Raw genomic sequence first — 21,053 nt, 5'->3', positions numbered from 1 at the left:
GTCTTTCAAGAGTGATTTGTAGTTTCTAGAATATAGATCCTTTACGTCTCTGGTTAAGTTAATTCCAAGATAACGTATGATTTTTGGTGCTATAGTAAATGGAATGGATTCCCTAATTTCTCTTTCTTCAGTCTCATTGTTCGTGTACAGAAATGCAACTGATTTCTGAGCATTGATCTGATATCCCGCCACATTACTGAATTGATCTATAAGTTCTAGTAGTTTGGGGGTGGAGTCTTTTGGGTTTTCCATATAGAGTATCATGTCATCTGTGAAGAGAGACAGTTTGACTTCTTCTTTGCCAATTTGGATACCTTTTATCCCTTTTTGTTTTCTGATTGTTGTTGCAAGGACTTCTAGTACTATGTTGAATAATAATGGCGAGAGTGGGCATCCTTGTCGTGTTCCTGATCTTAAGGGAAAGGCTTTCAGCTTTTCCCCATTGAGAATGATAGTCGCTGTAGGCTTTTCATAGATAATTTTTATGAAATTGAGGAATGTACCCTCTATCCCTACACTCTGAAGGGTTTTAATCAGGACAGGATGCTCTATTTTGTCAAATGCTTTTTCTGCATCAATTGAAAGGATCACGTGGTTCTTGACTCTTTTCTTATTGATATGATCTATCACACTGATTGATTTGTGAATGTTGAACCACTCTTTCATCCCAGGGATGAATACCACTTGGTCATGATGGATAATCCTTTTAATGTACTGTTGGATCCTATTAGCTAGGATCTTGTTGAGAATTTTGGCATCCATATTCATCAGGGAAATCGGTCTGTAATTCTCCTTTTTGATGGGGTCTTTTTGATGGGGTCTTTGCCTGGTTTGGGGATCAAGGAAATACTAGCCTCCTAGAATTAGTTTTGTAGTTTTCCTTCTGTTTCTATTTTTTGAAACAGCTTCAGAAGAATAGGTATTATTTCTTCTTTAACTGTTTGGTAGAATTCCCCAGGGAATCCGTCAGGCCCTGGACTCTTGTTTTTGGGGAGGTTTCTGATCACTGCTTCAATCTCTTCATAATTAATCGGTCTGTTTAAATAATCAATTTCTTCCTGTTTCAGTCTTGGTAGTTTATATGTTTCCAGGAAGGCATCCATTTCTTCCAGGTTGTTTAATTTATTGGCATAAAGCTGTTGATAAAAGTTTCTAATGAGCCTTCCTATTTCATTGGTGTTGGCCATGATCTCTCCCCTTTCATTCATAATTTTATTAATTTGGGTCCTTTCTCTTTTCTTTTGAATAAGTCTTGCCAGTGGCTTATTGATCTTATCTATTCTTTCAAAGAACCAGCTTCTAGTTCTGTTGATCTGCTCTACTGTGCTTCTGGTTTCTAATTAATTGGTCTCTGCTCTAATCTTGATCACCTGCCTTTTCGTACGTGGGTTAGGCCTGTTCTTCTTTTCCAGTTCCAGCTTCTTGAGGTGAGAATATAAAAACTGCATTTTAGATTTTTCTATTCTTTTGAGTGAGGCTTGGATGGCTATGTATTTTCCCCTTAGGACTGCCTTTGCAGAGTCCCATAGGTTTTGGATCGATGTGTTTTCATTCTCATTGGTCTCCAGAAATTGTTTACACTGATTTTTAATTTCCTGGTTTACCCAATCATTCTTGAGCAGGATGGATCTTAGTTTCCAAGTGTTTGAGTTTTTCCAAATTTTTCCTTGTGATTGAGTTCCAGTTTCAAAGCCCTGTGGTCTGAGAATATGCAGGGAATAATCTCAGTCTTTTGGTATCTGTTGAGACCTGTTTTGTGACCCAGTATATGGTCTATTCTGGAGAAAGTTCCATGTGCATTCAAAAATAATGAGTATTCTGTTATTCTGGGGTGTATTGTTCTATATATATCTATGAGGTCCATCTGGTCCAGTATGTCATTCAAAGCTCTTGTGTCTTTGTTGATTTTCTGCTTAGGTGATCTGTCTATTGCTGAGAGCAGAGTGTTGAGGTCCCCTACTATTAACGTATTATTATCTATATATCTCTTTATTCTGGTTAAGAGTTGGCTTGTGTATCTAGCTGCTCCCCTGTTGGGGGCATAGATATTTATAATTGTCATATCCACTTGTTAGATACATCCTTTAAGAATAATATAATGTCCTTCTGTCTCTAACAACAGTCTTTAGTTTAAAATCTATTCTGTCTGATATGAGAATTGCTACCCCAGATTTCTTTTGAGGTCCATCGGTATGAAAAATGGTTTTCCATCCCTTCACTTTCAGTCTGGATGTATCTTTAGGTTCAAAATGAGTCTCTTGTAGACAGCAAATGGATGGGTCATGTCTTTTTATCTGCAACCCTGTGGCGTTTTATGGGAACATTTAGGCCATTCACATTGAGAGTGATTATTGAGAGATATGATTTTAATGATGTCATGTTGCCTGTGACGTCTTTGTTTCTATAGATTGTAAATTTCTGTTCTGTATCTCTTTCGGGGCCTTTTTACTTTTATAGAACCCCCCTTAAGATCTTCCGTAGGGCTGGTTTGATGGTTACAAATTCCTTCAGTTTCTGCCTATCCTGGAAGGTCCTTATCTTTCCATCAGTTCTGAATGACAGCCTTGCTGGATAAAGGGTCCTTGGCTGCATGTTCTTCTCAGATAGAGCTTTGAAAATACCCTGCCTACCCTTCCTGGCCTGCCAGGTCTCTGTAGACAGGTCTGACGTTATTCTGATATTTTTCCCTCTGTACGTAAGGATTTTCTTCCCCCGCTGCTTTCAATACTGTATCCTTGGATCTAATATTTGTGATTTGCACTATGACATGACGTGGTGTAGGTCAGTTCTCATTGACCTTGGGAGGGGTCCTCTCTGCTTCTTGGACACGAATGCTTGTTTCCTTTGCCAGATTAGGGAAATTCTCAGCTACAGTTTGTTCAAATATCTCTTCTAGACCTCTCTCTTTCTCCACCCCCTCGGGGATGCCGATGATTCTGACATTGGAACGTTTCATTGAGTCAGTAATCTCCTGTAATCTGTATTCTTGAGACTGGATTTTTTTGAGGCAAGTTTCCGTTTTAACTTTCTCTTCTACCATCCCATCCTCCAGTTCACTAATTCGTTCTTCTGCCTCATTTACCCTGGCTGTCAGAGCATCTAGTTTAGACTGCAATTGATTCATAGCATTTTTAATTTCTGCCAGACTCGCTCTTATTTCTGCCCTTAGAGATTCTGTATTCTCGTTAATATTTTCATTAATAGTTTTTTCAAGCCTACACATCATCTTGACCATTGTTACTCTGAACTCCATTTCTGACAATTTGGTTATATCCATATCCATCAGTTCTGTGGCAGAGGCCACAGACCCATTATCTTTTCTTTGCTGGGGGGGATTTCTCCTCCTCGTCATTCTGATGAGGAGAGGTTGCGGGGATGCCCAGAGCCCACATTATTGACCAGGACCCAGGCAGTGTGTACTTGTTTTATAGGGACCTCAGGGATGTGGGCTTCCTGATTTTTCAGCCTGCCTTCTGGGGGAGGGGCCTGCCATGCTGATACTCAGGCAACCCTGTTTGAGTAGAGTCACCCCGTCCCCTGCGAGGGGGGATGGAGTTGGGCACACTGTGAGCTGGTATTTCTGGGCTTTTGTTCTCTGGTGGCTTTCCCTGGCAGTTTTCTGTGGCTCTTCTAAGAGTCAGAGCAGCAGTGGCCGTATCCTAGCCTCTGTCTCAGAACAGAGAGATCGCAGTCCGCTCTCCACTGAGCTCTCGTGGCCACTTTAACTCTCTTTCTGTCGGTGCTGCTAAAAACCCAGCAGCGTCCTGGGATGTGCACCCCATAGCTGGTGTCCCAGCTCTCACTTCCAGGGCCCCACGTCTCTGCCCTTTGTGCTTCTAACACTGCCAGCCGCCCCCGGTTCCTGCGCGCGCTCTCGAGCTCCCTGTTTCAGTGTGGTTCACGTGTGCTCTGGAGCTCCCACGCTCTTGGTTTCAGTCTAGTTCAAGTGTACGCTCCAGAGCTCTGGTTTTCGGTTAGGACGCGTGCACTCCCGAGCTCCTGGTTTTAGTCTGGTTCCAGTGAGTGCTCCAGAGCTTGGATTTTCAGTCTGGTCGTGCGCATTCCCAGGCTCATGGTCTCAGTCGGCTCTCTCGCGGGTGCCAGTCCGCGAGTCTGGCCCGCTCCCCAGTGCAGGTGACTACCGCTTCCTGGCGCCCAAGCACGTCAGCTCCCTCCCCTTTCCGTTTATCTTCCAATATCTGTGCGCAGATTCATGGCTTCCCGTTTGGTACCTCAATATTCAGCGCTGGAGATGTTCGTTTGTAGAGATCCAGATGTATCTTCCTGCGTCCCAGGCTGATTCCATGGGTTTTCAGGATAGTCCGGTAGATATCTGGCTCAACTTGGGACCAGCTGAGAAAGGGTCTCCTACTCCTCCACCATCTTTTCTCCTCCTTGCAGAAAGTGATCGCTTTTCTGTTCATAGAGTTTTTGCTACTCTTTTCTTGGTTCTCCAGTTGCGTTCATAGGTATTCAGAATGGTTTGGTAGCTCTCTAGCTGAATTCCTGGGACCAGACGAACTTTAGGTCTCCTGCTCCTCCGCCATCTTGGAACGCCTCAGAAAAATCAGAACTCACATTTCTAACAAGAGCCCTGGGTGACTTAGATGCAGTTAGTCCTTGGTTCACTCTGAGAAATACTTATTCAAATGATTATTTGTTTCCCACTGTGAAGTTTTTAAAACAAGGAGTTATTTTTTTAAATGTATTTGTAGGTTGCTATGTTTTCTTTTTTTTTTTAATTAAAATTTTTTTTATTTGAATATAGTTGACATACAATGTTACACGAGTTTCAGGTGTACAACACAGTGATTCACTTTCTCTAGATGTTATGCTGTGCTCACAAGTGTAGCTCCCATCTGTCACCATACAAAGCTGTTACAGTATCATTAACTATATTCCCTATGCTGTGCCTTTCATTCCCATGAGTCATTTATTCCCTGACCGGAGGCTTGTGTCTCCCTCTCCCCTTCGTCTATCTGCCCATCTCCCTACCCCCTTTCCTTAGCTATCAGTTTGTTCTCTGTATTTATGAGTCTGTTTCTGTTTTTTGTTTTATTTGTTTATTCATTTGTTTCGTTTTTTAGATTCCACATATGAGTGAAATCATATGGCATTTGTCTTTCTCAGTCTGACTTATTTCACTTAGCATAATACCCTCTAGGTCCATCCATGGTGTCACAAATGGCAAGAACTTATCCTTTTTATCGCTGCATTATATTCCTCTGTGTGTGTGTGTGTGTGTGTATGTGTGTGTGTGTGTGTGTGTATGTGTGTGTATGCACTACATCTTCCTTGTCTGTTCATCTGTCGATGGACACGTAGGTTGCTTCCATTTCTGGGCTATTATAAATAACGCTGCCGTAAACGTAGGGGTGGGTATATGTTTTTGAATTAGTGTTTTCATTTTCTTTGGGTAGATACCGGGTAGTGGAATTACTAGATCATATGGTATTTCTGTTTTTAAGTTTTTGAGGAAACTCCATACTGTTTTCCATAGTGGCTGCACCAATTTGCATTCCCATCAACAGTGCATTTTAAAGCACTGGTATATGGGTTTCATTACAAAAATAAATTCGCATTTTTGAAATCTCATATTTAACCTTTGACCCTGGAAAATGTTTCTCCTGAAACAGATACTTCTTTTTTTTCTTTTATTAACAGTACCTGAATGAAAGGATACATTCTGTCTATTGGGGATACTTAATATGTTCTTTTAGGTATTACTATTTTTGGATGAAATTCTGTAAATGACTGTTTCTTAATAAATGTGTGGGACTTTGGTATCTGGTGTAATGATGACAAATCTATAGATTTTATACATTTTTCATGTTTTGGCTTAATCTCTATCAGGAAGTGCCATCATTTATATCTTAAATCATAGAGAGATGTATAAATTCAGCACACATCCCTGTGATCATTATAATGGCAATTTGCTAAACCATTGTATGTTTTAATCTTATGATTTCTAATGACTTAATTGAAGCAAGCATTTTTGTTTGGAACAACCAGAAGTGTCATTTTCTATGGAATTAGGATGTAGGGAGTGGTGGAATGTTCCAGGTCAGTTTTGAGAGCTGCAGTCATTCATAGCAGCTCAGTCAACTTTAGGTTGGACAGGACCAAGCCAGTTAGCACATCATTTGTCTTTTCTCATGTACTTGAGACAAAAGCTGAAAACCAAACCAAACAAAAACGCCTTGAAACCGTCTTCATCAGTAGATCACAAGAGAGAAAAAAGCATTTTGGATGATTGCTTCAGCTTGAAACAGGATAGTTTAAAAATTGTCAGTGTAACTAGAAATTTCGCATTTCTTCTCTAAAATAATTTTCACTTCTCTAAGCTTCTTTACAATGGGATGTTATGCAGTGACTTGAGATATTATATATGCTTTTTCTTTTGCTTTCAAAATTATCTTTTACCTTTTGTAAGTTTTTATTATCCCTTTTAAAAAACCTGACTTGACATTTTATTTTCAGGGCATTGACAGTAGTATCCATAGGGATGTTTCAGATTGACATCACTGATCCATTGTTTCTCTCTCCCTCATTTTTTAGAGTAAAGATGGCAAAAGTCCACTGCACATGACAGCTGTCCATGGAAGGTTCACACGGTCACAAACCCTCATTCAGAATGGTAAGAGAGATCCTTCTGCAGTGTTGTTGTTTGGACAGTGTCCTGATCTGAGTGTGGCTGTCAGTAATCTGAACATGAAAGATGATGCTCTGTTTTAGATGACGGTCTGTTTTATTAAGATTAGATTTACACCATCCTTTGATGCACTTTGCCAAAAGCTCTTTTTTTTTTTTTTAAAGATTTTTTAATTTCTTTATTCGACAGAGATAGAGACAGCCAGCGAGAGAGGGAACACAAGCAGGGGGAGTGGGAGAGGAAGAAGCAGGCTCATAGAGGAAGAGCCTGATGTGGGGCTCGATCCCATAACGCCGGGATCACGCCCTGAGCCGAAGGCAGACGCTTAACCGCTGTGCCACCCAGGCGCCCCTGCCAAAAGCTCTTTATCGGACATATCATCACCATCCAGCTTAGGAGTGAGAACATAAAGCCACTGTTTCTCAATTAATTCCTAGTCAGTCAAAGAACATATTATTTTGACACTGGAAATTATGCACTTATATGGGCTCAAGGTCCTGCACTTTTCACTCAGAAACTCATAAAAATTACTATCATACATTTTCTAGCAGCAAATCTGAATTATTTTTAAGTTTTAGAATTTACCATCGTTTCCTCAGTTAAAACTCCTTAAGCTACTTGGGCTAAGGTAGGAAAATGAGGTGACTCAGAGGAAAAGCAGTTAAGTGCATGATATAAAAGATGATAAAGTCACAGCCTTGATAGAGACCTTGGAAAGTCACATAATCTAGTAATTTTACAGGCTCACAACAAAGGTATACGTGAACCACTGGCTTGTCTCTGTAGCCAAAGTACTAGGGAGTGTCACTTCACATTATGGTTCCTAACGCTATTATGGGTCATGGCCAGCATCTGTGAGTGGATTGACCTTGACCGCAGAACTACTGCTTTCTTAGCAAATCAGAGAGACAATTTAAAAAAACAACAACAGGTTTAGTCCAGATTTTATGCTGACATTCCAAGTTCAGCAATTCCTAAACTATCTTTAGTTGACCCATATTTGTACTTCTCAAAATTCTGGCATTAGTCAATTTCTCAGACCTGTCTTTTTCTCATCTGTAAGAATTTTGGACGAATTGTTAGTGATACTATGTTATAGCCTCAGCAGTCAAGTCATAAAACCAAAAAGTTACTTGACATTTGGATGGAAGATCAGCTGGGGGAAATTATGCTTAGGAAGCAAAATATCTGCCGTAAAGCAAAGGAAATTTATAAGCATTTCAGTGTAACTATAAGGGACAATAAATCCTGACAAATTTCCATTAAGCAAAGGAAGGAAAAATGAAAACTAACTGCACAACACCCATTAATTCTAATTTGAAATATGTGGCATGTCTTTGACATTCACTTTATTGAAAGGGCCACTTTAATTGTTTTGTTTTGCTTGAAGTAAACAAAGGGAGATGGGGAGTGGCCCTAGAGTCTCTCCTTTGCACACTTTCCTCATCCCATGTATTTCTCAACTGCTTTTTTTTTTTTTTTTTAGAAACAGTGTCCACTGGCTGAAAAATAAATATATACACACATACATACATACTAGGGAGATATTTGGTATCTATTTTTAAAATTTTAGTGTGACTATAATCACACTTACCTCTGTGATATAAGAGCTCCGCTCTCTGCTAAGGCACATTTGAGCACCAGCGATCAGATCAAAGAGAGAGCAAGTTTTCTCCTTGTAAGCACTGCCCTCCCCCAAGTCTATCCCTGTGGGCAGACGATCCTGGCCATCTCCTTCAAATCAAGGCCGTGACCCATCTCCCTGTGTAATGCTAGTGTGTGACAACAGTCTGGAGATGCTGCTGGCTGCTGTGACCTCTCCAAAACTCATTCCTGTGAGCCTGAAACACTCCTGTGCCCTTTGTGGACATCATTGTAGACTTCTGAGTTGGGATGAGATCTGAAAGAGAACCCATCTCTTGTCCTCGCTGATCAAGAGGCTCAATCCAGAGCCTCATTCTTGGCTGACCTGGCATCTTACTTGTGGATCAAGGGCAGGTGGGGGTGGGTGCAGGGGCCCAAAATGATGAGATATAGTGGCTATAATATATAGCCCATTATATATAATGATAAAGCTAACATTGATTGAGTGTTTACACTGTACCGGGCATTTGGGTAAGCACTACACATAAATCCATGAGAAAGAGGTGCTATTGTCATCTCCATGTGAAAGATGGGGAAACTGAGGCAGGGAGGTTGTTACTTCCATCAGGATACATGGCAGGTATGTTGAGGAACAGGGATTAAAACACAGCCAGTCTAACATCAGAGACTGAACTTTCAACCACTACACTTACCAATGCATTCTCTGGATAAATAATGGCATGTTTAAAGAAATTTTTAAAAAAGATTTCATTTATTTATTGGTCAGAGAGAGAGCGTGCACAAGCAGGGGGAGTGGCAGACAGAGGGAGAAGCAGGGAGAGAAAATCTTAAGCAGGCTCCATGCCTGGTGCAGAGCCTGATGCAGGGCTCCCCCAAAACAGGGGCTTGATCCCACGACCCTGGGATTATGACCTGAGCTAAAGGCAGACGCTTAACCAACTAAGCCACCCAGGTGCCTCTAAAAAATGTTTTTTAACTTGAATTTTATTTACTTTAGGGGTCACTTATATCTAGACTAGCATCATCTCTGTACAAGGATGATTTGGCATTCTCTTTTCTCAGCTGACAATTCTTTGCATTCATTACATGTGAGAACTGTGAGTTCTTCCATTTGACATTTTAAAAAACGCCCTTAGGGAGAAGAATAGGAAGCTCTTTTCTTTCCTCCTGTTTGTTGGCTTCCTTGTGGGAAAAATCCAGAGGCTTGCACCCCCGGACCTGGTGTCTATCCTCCAGAGTGGGTCACTGCACAATAGGACTCGGAAGCCGGTCCCACGTGGGGCCATCCGTTGGCTCCCTAACCCAAAAGAACATGCTACTGAGGGATATTCCTTGCGTTTGTTTTGTGAAACACCCTTGTGTTTGGACTTTGTATGACATTTCTCTGCTTCCCTGACCGTTCTCTATTCAGGGTTATTAGTCCTTCATAATAACTTTTTCCAGAATCATTTAGCGTTGGTAAGACAATTGCCAAAAAAGAACAAAAAAAGAAACAAAAAGCCCAAGCACACACACACACACACACACACACACACACACACCTCTTTTATTTTTGTAGATAGTGAGCAAACACTACCTCTACTGTCCAGTCCCGTTCTTTGTTGTCTGAAGCCGTGTTGTTGCAGCTGGAGAGGGAAAGAACTGACTGAGGAAACAATGTGATGGCAGAAGGCATTTAATCCAGACGTTCGCACTAGGCCACTGCCTCAGATGCTGTCCAGCAGGTTACAAGAGTTCAAAACTGATGTTTTCTTCACAGAAGCTTTAAAAATAGAGTTTGAAAAGGAAGAGTCCAGTGATAGGTTAGGATGATTCATTGTGAGATTTTTGACCTTTTGGCTCACAATATTTCCGAGGCAATTTAATAAGATGACCATTTTTGTTTGTGCAGGAAAAATAACTTCAGATGAATGCTTCGGTAATGCTGCTAAATTATCCCTTCTGACATGCTTTGCGTACTTCTAAACTCACAAATGTTAATTTTCCTCACTAATTGTCAGTAATTAATTACCAACATTTAACTTGCAAGCTTCAAATGAGTAGTAAGGTTATTTAATTTGCATGCCAGACAAAGCTTAAAGATTTTCAAGTGAAAATGGAAAAGTTTGGGGAATGACTGTAAAATAGAAATTCATTATCTAGACGCCCTACTTTAATATAAAACGTACTTCAGAATAACAATTTCTTTTATTTTTCCACTAGTTATGATGTTTTTCTGAAATATATGTTAAATGACAACAAAAGCATATGTGGAAGATAATTAAATATATTTTTACAGTTTTAAACTGACTTATGAGTGGTGCCTGGGTGGTTCAGTCGGTTGAGCGTGTGACTCTTGATTTCGGCTCAGGTCATGATCTCAGGGTCGTGGGATCAAGCCCTTGTTTTGGGGAGCCCTGCTTCAGGCTCTGCACTGGGCATGGAGCCTGCTTAAGATTCTCTCTCTCCCTCTTCCTCCGTCCCTCTCCCTGTTTGCACAATCTCTCCCCAAATTAAATAAATAGAGAAATAAATAAATAAACAAAATGTTAAACTGACTTATGAAATGGTAGTAACAACAGCTCAGCCCCTTACCCTTTCCAACATTTTTCACTTTTTCCTACCCAATTTTTGGCATGTTTGGGGCTGATAAACCTGGAGGCTCTAACACTTCTGTAGAAGGTTTGATGCTTCTTGGCTGGAAGGACGTGGAGTGTTGCAGTGTGTCCAGCGCAAAGGTTTCTCTGCGGTCTGGGGATCTGCCTCCCACATCTCCCAGGAGCAGTTCTGGGGGTGGGCCGTTCAGGCCAATCACTGTGGGCAGTTCTTGATGGACACGTGGACCCTGGATTGTTTGAAGTATCCGTGGAAACAGTATTGCAAATAGTTTCACGTGTGTCAGTTTCTTTATTGTCAGGATGTGGGGGAAGCCTTTCTAACCTCAATGCAAAATCTAAATATAATAAGAGAAAAGACATGAATTCCAAAAATAGGGTTTCTTTTTTCCAGAATAAAATAACAAATAAAAATGACAATCTAGGGGGGAAATATTTGTAATATGTATTACTGATAAATGATGAATCTCCTAAATATTTTAAGAGCCCTTGAAAATCAAGGAATAAAAGGCCACGCACACACGCACACAGAAAAATGGTCAAAAGTCATGAACAAATAGTTCATGGAAAAAGATAAATAGTCCTTCAATATATGAAAAGATGCTCAATTTCCTTAATATGAGAAATGCAAATAAAAAATGCACTGAGATATTACTTCTTACCCATCACATGGCAGGTTTTCAAATGCTTGATTAGGCCGTGGGGAAAACGCACTCTCATTGCTCATGTGAGTAGCAAAATGGCACAGGACCTAAAGGCGGAAATGTGGCAAAATTGAGCAAAACCAGATATTCACTTCTTTGACCTTGAAATCCCCTTTCCAGGAATTTACCCTGAAGATACACCCAACAGATAGGAAACAATATGTGCGCGAGGGTATTCACTGCAGCATTCCTGATAATAGCAAAATGATATTTACTTCCTAAATGCTTATCCATACACCCAGACCGGTGTACTTAACTAGTATCTCCATGCAATGGAAAACAATAAAGCTGCACAAAAATGAGGAATACCTCCAAGAAGTGATTTTTAGGAGTGAATTCCAGGATATATTGTTCAGTAAAAAAAAAAAAAAGAAAAAGAAAGCAACGTATAGTGTGTTTATTTTTTTTTAAGATTATTTATTTCTTTTTTTGTCAGAGAGGGCGAGTGAGCAAGCGAGCACAAGCAGGGGGAGTGGCAGGCAGAGGGAGAGGGAGAAGCAGGCTTCCTGTTGAGCAAGGAACCTGATGTGGGACTTGATCCTGGGATCATGACCTGAGCTGAAGGCAGATGCTTAACCAACTGAGCCACCCAGGCATCGCGCTGTGTGTTTATTTTTAGAAAGAGAAACACAGAAAGCATAAACCAAAACTAATGAAAATGATTCCTTTAGTATGTGGTGGAGAATGAAGTAGATGGGATGGAAATGAAAGTGAGCCTTTAAAAAATATTATTTGATTTCTGAAACATGAATTTTTTAATATATTAATAAAATAAAGCTAAATAAAAAACTGGTAAAAATTTTGAAAACGAGAATCAAATGAATCTAAACTGTATCAAGTTGATAATATATGCATACAGAATAAAGAATTCAGGTAACTTTTGAACAAAATACTCTCTGTTTGTGCTAAAATCCTTGCTGGAAATCTTGTTGGGAAATAGGATATTTGTACAGTCTCAAAGTACCGCTCACAAACTGTTTGTTAATTACAAAAGGGAAAAGATATTTTGCAATTCCAAGTGCTGGCAGGTATCACCTTAACCAAATAATCAAGCCCCTTTTCTTATTGTGGTAAAATATATATAACATAAAAAGTTACCGTTTTAACTATTCTTAAGTGTACAGTTCTGTGGCACTATAAGTACATTCTCATTTTGTGTAACCAACACCACTGTTCGTTTCTAGAACTTTTTCTTCTTCCCAAACTGAAACTGTACGCATTGCAAGTGATCAAAATTAGCATCATCCAGTGGACTAACCTGCCCTTATGTGTATGCTGTGGAGATGCAGAGGGAAGTGCACATCGACTCTGGGGTAGTCTTGCCAAAATGTTCTGAATCTAACAGAGGAAATAAGCAGATAACTCTAGAATGCAGCACACTCCACAGCACTCCTGGCTTGACCTCCAAAGATATCAACGACATGAGACATGGATGGATAGATGGATGAATAGATAGATAGATATAGAGAGAAAAGGCAGGACGATTGTTTTAGATTAAAGAAAACTAAAGGGACATGACAACTAAATGGCAGGGTGAAATGTTATGATGTCTAACTTATTTTTAAATTGTTAAATAGACCAACTGTATTTACGTATAGATTTGTGAAAACGGAAGAGAGAAAGAAATGTAGTAAAATTAAAAGTTGGGGAAAAGGAAGGCAAAATAAGACAAAATAAGATGAAAATACTTTATTATTAAAAGGACAGTTGATGATTAATGTGATAGCTTTTATAAAAATATAGATATTTTCAGTTCATAGTTATACATTTCCTCATTTTACTCATCATATTTTAAGCCAAATCATCAAATGACGTAAAATATTTTCTTGAACTTTCTATTCTCTTTGGTTCTGATGCTTCAGTATAAAGTGTATGTAGGTCTTTAATCAAGCAGGTAAAATTAAAATTGGGTGTATCTTCAAAATTACATTTTATGGAATTTGATTACTTTGTTCCTCAGAGCAGGAATTTAGTTGTGAGATTTTAGATCCTTTTTTTTATTATTATTATTTTGAAGATTTTTTATTTATTTATTTGACAGAGAGAGAAAGACAGCCAGCGAGAGAGGGAACACAAGCAGGGGGAGTGGGAGAGGAGGAAGCAGGCTCCCAGTGGAGGAGCCTGATGTGGGGCTCGATCCCAGAACGGGATCACGCCCTGAGCCGAAGGCAGACGCTAACGACTGCGCCACCCAGGCGCCCCAGTTTTTAGATCCTTAAATAAGACAGTATGGAAAGACTTTTCAAAAGCATTTCTAATAGACTTCCCTCTATGCAGATTTAATACTACTACTACTTGGAGGTGACCTGTCCCCTGGAAAGGCATTCATGTACTTCAGATCAGAGATGTACACAGAGGGGAAAAGAAGTCAACATTTGGACAACATGAGTGACTGGTGTAGAATGAAGTATCTGAGTCAGCCTGAATCCTTATGTTATCCTGTATTAAAACATCTCTTGCAGGCGGTGAAATTGACTGTGTGGATAAGGACGGCAACACTCCTCTCCATGTGGCTGCAAGATACGGTCATGAGCTTTTGATTAACACCTTAATAACCAGCGGAGCTGACACAGCCAAGTAGGTTACTGCAGAAATACGGTGCAATAATTGGCACATGTGGGGACAGTGCCAAAGGGACCTGCCATGCAGTAGACCGTTTCCATTTATCTAGGTTAAGCTGGATCTGTACCATTATGCTAAATACAAATTAAATTTGAACTAAATTAAGTGACTTTTAATGACGGATGCGAGGAAGAACCAATTTTATTTTCAGCTGCATCAGAAAGAGGACTATCCCAGTGGTTTTAATGAAGGAGACTTGAACTCTATTCCTAACTCTACTTTCTAATATTCTGTTCTTTCCAGTGCTTAATGTTGCTTAAGCAGGAAAAATCAGACATAATTGGGCAAATTCAGAATTTATTCAGAGTGCTTGCTCAGTTTTGATGATATCATTAGGGGGTACTGTTGAGTACATGTGCTACATAGGGAAGGGGGACCTGACTTCATTTTATACTTCAGTTCCACAAGAATATAAGCAGCTGTACAAGTCGGTCATAGTGCTGGGTGCTTTGGGAAATTTCAGTAATAAGTCACCTGGTTAGTACCTTCAAGGAGCTCATAATTTTGTTAGTGGCCCAAGGCCCTCTTAAGACAAAGAACCATGCAATATAGTATGTAATAAAGTTCTAAATGAAGCNAGTTCTAAGACTTAAGTGGCAGAGTGTTCAGTGTAGACAGTATATGCCATAGAGTGTAGACAGGTAGGAGAGAGTGCAGCAGTGGCCAAAGTTTTCAGAAAAGCCTTTAAGCAGAAAGTGAGTTTTAGGCAGGCTTTGAAGGGTGACAATTACTTGAGTAGAGTAGGGGGTGGCAGACATCCTGAGCAGGGAGAAAAGCAGGAGCAAGTGTTGAAAGAGTACAATTCCAGGATGCTCTGCCCTGAGGTGGGTAGTAACATGTGTGGCTTGGGGGCCCAGGCTTTCATGGGCACTACATGGGATCCAATCCAAACTACCATGCCTGTGAGCTGAATAGCCTGGAGCCTACTGCTGAACCTCTCTGGGTTTCGGTTTCCTCATTTCAAAAATGGAAGTAATAACAGTACTTGCCCACGGGTGTGTTAAGAGCATTAAAGGATTTAATTACTAGTAAAGCTCTCTGGTATAGGTTGAGATCGATATGAGTATGAGTTATATAAATATATTGCCTAACATTATTAAACAAGATAATCCATGTTAAAAGCTCTTTGAAGAATGCCTAGCACGTAGGAAACTATCAACAACTATTATTTTATTACTTAAAAATATTTATAGAACCAAATTCAAGAGAGCCTTAAAGAACTGAATAAAGAGTGTAGCTTTGATCACAGAGAGCATGGGTAACAAAATCTAAATTTTCAGGAGAACCATATAAGGGCAGTGTAACTTTAGGAATTCTATTTTATTTGCCAAGTTTTTGTGCAACAGAATTGAAAGTCTTGCTTGAGAATAAGCCAAAATTTCAATGGTGCATGGAAGGCACTGGTGGGTTCCAGCAACCTCCTGGGGTCCCAGTCTAGCAGCAGGAACAAGATCCAGAGCAGACGACTCAAGCATTGTGAGGTTTGTACCATGCTATGGGAACATTCAGGGAGACACTGACTCTGTGGGTTTCACAAAAGAGGTGACATTTCGGCAAAAAGAAGGACCAGTAGGAGTTCACCAGGGAAACAAACTTGTGTGAGGTAAAAAGACAGAGGGAAAGCAAGGAAGGACATTCCAGGAGGAGAGAACAGTATTTACAAAGGCATCAACATGTGAATGTGTTAAAGCAGATTGCCAAGCCTGGATCATCTGATGTGTGTGGAAAAATGGAAAGAAATGAGGTGGGAAGCAAGAAAAGCCACATCTTGAAGGACCTTGCATGTCCTGCTAAGGAGTGAATTCTGTTCTGAGGCATTCGGAAGCTGTTAAAGAATTAAGTGGATGTAGGGAAGGTTGTGTGTCATGATCCCATTTGTCAGTGAGAAAGATCACTCTTACAACAGCCCAGACGTGTGGGAGGTGGTCCAGACCAGAGAAATGTGGCAGCCTCTTGCAGACGTCCAGGGAGGAGAAGATGAGGGCTTGGGCTCACGACAAGCCTGCAGGGCGGAAAGAGAGGGCCACGCTGACAAACAGTAAGAGTGGTGGGCTGTCTCCTTTCAGAAGAAAGGAATCACTTAACAGTCAAAGAACCTTTTTGACTGGGCTATTGCAAGTTAAAAGCAGCAGCTCAGGCTTGTGGAAAGAGCACTGTCCTAAGATTCAGGGAGCTCTTACTGGATTCTGAATTCCTACCCAACGCCAGAGATCATAAATGCTCCGTGTTCATTAAGCAGGAGTCAAATATCTAGGCACACCTGTTTCACCTGTGATACAGCAATATTTTCAGTGGTAGTTTTCTTTCAACTCAGAGCTACTTGGGGAGTTTTAACCAAACAACCATGAATTTCTGATTTTCTTTCAGGTTCGGATCCACTTGAGGGAGAAACGGGGCCCACTACTTACTTAAAATTTCCCCAGACACATTTACTCAATAAGCACAAGGTTCATTTGTTTGTAATTATTTTGCCTTCAATTTATGCAAACAACACCTTGTGGGAGAAGTGCCTTAGAGATGGCATTGTTGTTCAAGTAGCCTTTCCTTCCACTGACTCTGCTGTGTCCTGGGGATGCCGCCGAGGCAAACATTGTCCCAGCCTCAAGGAGCCACATCTGGTTATGTCACAGCGGATCTGGGGATAAGAATGCTTCCTGCAGTAAACAGTGGTTCATTAGGCTGCAGTCGTGTGTGTGTGTGTATATGTGTGTGTGTGTGTGTGTGTGTGTGTGTGTGTGTGTGTAGTGCATGGGGAGGGCAATCACCTGAGGGGAAATGTCAAGATGGGGGGAAGGAAAGTTGGAGATGATTAACTTTGCTAAAAGCCCTCAGAAAAGTCACTGTTCTCTGGGTTCCTTGTAGATCTCTGTGGAGTAGCTTAAGAAAGAGGAGAAAAGTAGGACTTTCCTTCTATTAATAAGTAAACAAGCAAATAGCATATATGAAAATAACCCACCCTCATTCATAAACAATATGACCAAATGTATTTTAAAAGATCTCTATATGACAAGTGTTACGGTCACTACTTTCTTGTGAGTTTGTTTGAATCTCATTCTCAGGCCTGATGAAATGTTTTTGATACTCTTTTTCCTTGTCTGAACTTGAAGTCAGAGCACTTTCTGCAGCTTGACTCCGTGCTCATGCAACTTTATGTGGCGCCAGAGCCCTTTGGTTTTTCTTCTTTAACTTTTTTAGGTTTGAGATGCTTGTCTCTGGGATTTTAATTTGCCTCCTACCTTACTGATTCTGCCTCAACTGCAGCAAAATTAGGGGTATTATAGTTATGCAGGTAACCAGTTCTGCCATCTGCTCATTCACTAACTGTTTGCTGAAGGTCTGTGAGTGTCTCCGCTGCGTCAGGTTCTGGGGTTACAGGAGTCCCTGCCCTCAAGGAATTTCTAGGTCATTGGGGGCAAGAATTAAATACGCAGTTACAATCAACCATGCAAAGTGTGGTACCGGAGCAGTCGCTGGGTAGCACTGGATACAGAACATATGTGGGGCTTAGTGGGGCTGAGGGTGGGGCTTACAGGAAGAGCAGTGCTTAATGGAGGGTGCAGGGTGAATAGCAATTATTTAGGTTGTGATATTGAGAGACTTGCAGATCCCAGGTATAGAAATAAATGATTTTTATTGTAGTGTTACTTGAATATGTATAAATGTAAAACTAGTTAGAAACTCCTTAGGCTTTGAATCTACTATATCAGTAAGTCCAAAAAAATTTTACAACATCCATGCAACCAGAACCCAGTGTTAACAGGTTAACAGTAGTAGCAAACACTCATAAGTCCTCACCCACGCTAGGCAGCAACTCGCAGGAATTATATTTAATTGTCACAGCAGCCCCATGGGGTAAGTGACACGATTATCGCCATCTTGTAAGTGAAGTAAATGAGGCACAGAGAGGTTCACTTACCTGCCTGAGGTCACAGAGCTTGTGAGGGGTGGAAATGAGACTCTGTCCTCGGCCATCTGGATCTGGAGGCGAGGTTCCCTGGCAGGAGGCTTGCTGCCTCTCTATGTAATGGATGGTGTGATGGCGCACCATTTACCAAACTTCAGTCACCATGTTCATGGAGTTATTGTCCTGGTGGCCAAGGCGCTGACTCTTTAGAGGTCAGTACATGCTGTGGGACTGGAAGTTTTTCAGTGGCTTGGACGCAGTAGGGTGCCAGTGGGCTCGTCACACAGCACAAACGCCAACTACTGCCAAATCCTGTGCATATAGAAGGCGAAGCATACTGCACTGTCACCGGCCCTTCCCAGCTTCAGGCATCATTTGTCTATTACGTCCACCTTTTTTCTGTTCTCATTGGCCCCTGCCAGTTACAGTAGTTCCGCAGGGCACCCGTGGGATTCCAAGTACAGACACAGGAGCTGACATACAGCAGTTGTCTGTCGTGAGACGGTGGTTGTTGAGATGAGCCAAAATATGCTTTTATACCACTTTCTTTAGGTTATCACCAAAAAGAAAAGACAGTTTAAAACTTTCCACGGATAGCTCTTGAAAGCCCAGAGGTATTTCCAGTGGCCCCCAGAGATGCACTCACTAGTTTGAGAAAGGCTATGAGAAGCTGGGCAGAAAGAGGAGTTTCTTGCACCAAACAAAGCCTGGGGCAGGATAGAGCCTTGGCTCCTCCAGGAGGAAGGGACAGAAGTCCACCGAGATTCTAGAAAACTGGTTGGTTAAGTAACAGCTAGATCCAGAAGGGGCTTAGAAACCACATTAGAGGGGCGCCTGGGTGGCATAGCGGTTAAGCGTCTGCCTTCGGCTCAGGGCGTGATCCTGGTGTTATGGGATCGAGCCCCACATCAGGCTCCTCTGATATGAGCCTGCTTCTTCCTCTCCCACTCCCCCTGCTTGTGTTCCCTCTCTTGCTGGCTGTCTCTATCTCTGTCGAATAAATAAATAAAATCTTTAAAAAAAAAAAAAAAAAGAAACCACATTAGAGTGTTTGGTCTTGATTCAAAAGAAACCACTAAAAGTGTCAGTAGGTTGCAAACAGCAAGGACCAGGCCTTATTGTTGCCAGTTAAACCCAAATGCCTCTAACTTAGAGGTGCGTGATAAATACTCGGAATGACATGGATAAATTAATAGGAAACTGATTTTTTGATTTCTGTTGATCAGTCAAGTTAGAATCATAAAATCATTTGATGATCAAAATCATTAAATGTTTTTATCTCACCTGCTCACTGGACAAAACTAAACCTATCCACCTTTCCTAGGAGACTTGTGAGATAAGTACTATAAAGAATTTTGAAATATAGAAAGATAACAGAAATGCTAGCCGATCACAATTTATTCTTGGCTTTTAAAGAATCGCAAACCTGATTTTAAGGAATCACAGGCTAATTACAACTTCAAAACTCACAGACTGCTGATTATCCAACTAAGCTAATAATTTCAAGGGCAATAGTAATACTAACTTATATGGTACTAACTTATATGGTAAAGGCTTATCATGGTTCAGACCCTCTGTTAGCACTTGGATGCATTATTAATTAGTCTTTACAGTTGCTCTGTGAGACTGACACTATTATGATCTTTATTTTCTGGATGAGGGAACCATTACGTACTCGCCAAAGATCAGATAGCTAGCAAGTGTCCAAACTAGGACTCAAACCCAAGGTTTCAGACCCCATCACCTTAACTACAGTGTTTTTTTTTTAGCATACAGCTTAAGGGAAGCCTTCTAGAAAGCCCTGGAGGTGGGAAGGAGCAACCATAGCTCTCTGATGCCAAGGGGAAAGCTTAAAAGAACTGATATTCTAATAGTGCACCAGCCCTTTCTTTACCTCTGATGGCTGTCTACAATTTATTCTGACCTCATTTATTCTGAAATAACTGGGTTGGAGACACCAGCTAACAGCTAAATTAGAAATAGCTAATACAAATGTGCCCCATTAATTTGATGACTGGTCAAATCAATGTAGCATTTTAGCTGGAATTGGTCTCCTCTTTCCTGTAATTTATGCATTGTTAAGTTTAGTATTATCTGACATCTTTATTTCTTGATCTTCTTTGATGTATACCTGATGAAGTAAAACTGATGCTTCTTATTTGCCTAGGACAGCCAAACCCTAATTTTCCCCTAAAGGTTCTATGGCTCTTCCTTGATAAGCAGTCTTACTTTATAACAATAAAGGAGTAATTTTATTTTGAAATGCGTGAATCATTTCTGAAGTGATTCAGAGATTCTGAATTCAACTTTTATTTTCTTTCCAATCTCAGCCTGATATTTAGTTTTCCTGTTTGAACCATAGTATCATATTCAAGTTCAAGTGTCAGTGGTATTTAGACTTGTCTGAATTAATATGTTTTCAAACCTACATTGAGGTAGTGATTTTTTTTATTAAGTATGGAATAAAATATGTATATTGAACAGAATTTTTGCTAGACCTTTTAGAATAGTTCTACTTCCCTTATCTTCTCAAGTTTATAAGTAACAAGAGGAAAAAGAATTCGCTAATGTGGAGTATGATGAATTATCTGAAGACAATGATGTTAAGTGGTAAAGTTGATTAGAAATATTAATAATGAAGTTTATGGAATATGTTGCAATGCTGTTGCTGTTATGCTACCACTTACACTTTTTATGTTTTTCCTTATTGATTTCTTACAGAATTTTATACTATCTTCTCTAATTCATTTGCTTGTATTATTGTATATAAAGATATGTATTTTTTGTATCTTTATAAAATATATATTATATTGTATATATATACATATATGCATGTATATATAATATGTACATAATACATAGCATTTTGATATATTTATATTTTACATATTATGTATTTGTACACATATATATTTTTATTAAAGTTATATATATTTAAGGAATGAGGAAGGCTCAAAGAAATCTTGGGAAAA

The 21,053-nt window shown here is 40.2% G+C and overlaps 1 protein-coding gene across 10 annotated transcripts in view; it reads left to right on the top strand.

Annotated features, from left to right (window-relative positions):
- Positions 1–21,053, top strand: part of ANKRD44 (ankyrin repeat domain 44) — a 239,429-nt gene that overhangs the window by 117,796 nt on the left and 100,580 nt on the right. For all 10 annotated transcript variants that reach the window (XM_034654901.1, XM_034654900.1, XM_034654894.1 and 7 more), the window contains 2 exons: positions 6,559–6,637; positions 14,018–14,132. In XM_034654901.1, coding sequence (XP_034510792.1) covers positions 6,559–6,637; positions 14,018–14,132 — 194 coding nt within the window. The remainder of the gene's footprint in view (positions 1–6,558; positions 6,638–14,017; positions 14,133–21,053) is intronic.

This window comes from Ailuropoda melanoleuca, chromosome 2, assembly GCF_002007445.2.
Source record: "Ailuropoda melanoleuca isolate Jingjing chromosome 2, ASM200744v2, whole genome shotgun sequence".
In the NCBI taxonomy this organism is placed as follows: Eukaryota; Metazoa; Chordata; class Mammalia; order Carnivora; family Ursidae; genus Ailuropoda; species Ailuropoda melanoleuca.
Note: the sequence above shows the minus strand (reverse complement) of the source record. Positions and strands in the feature narration are given on the sequence as shown.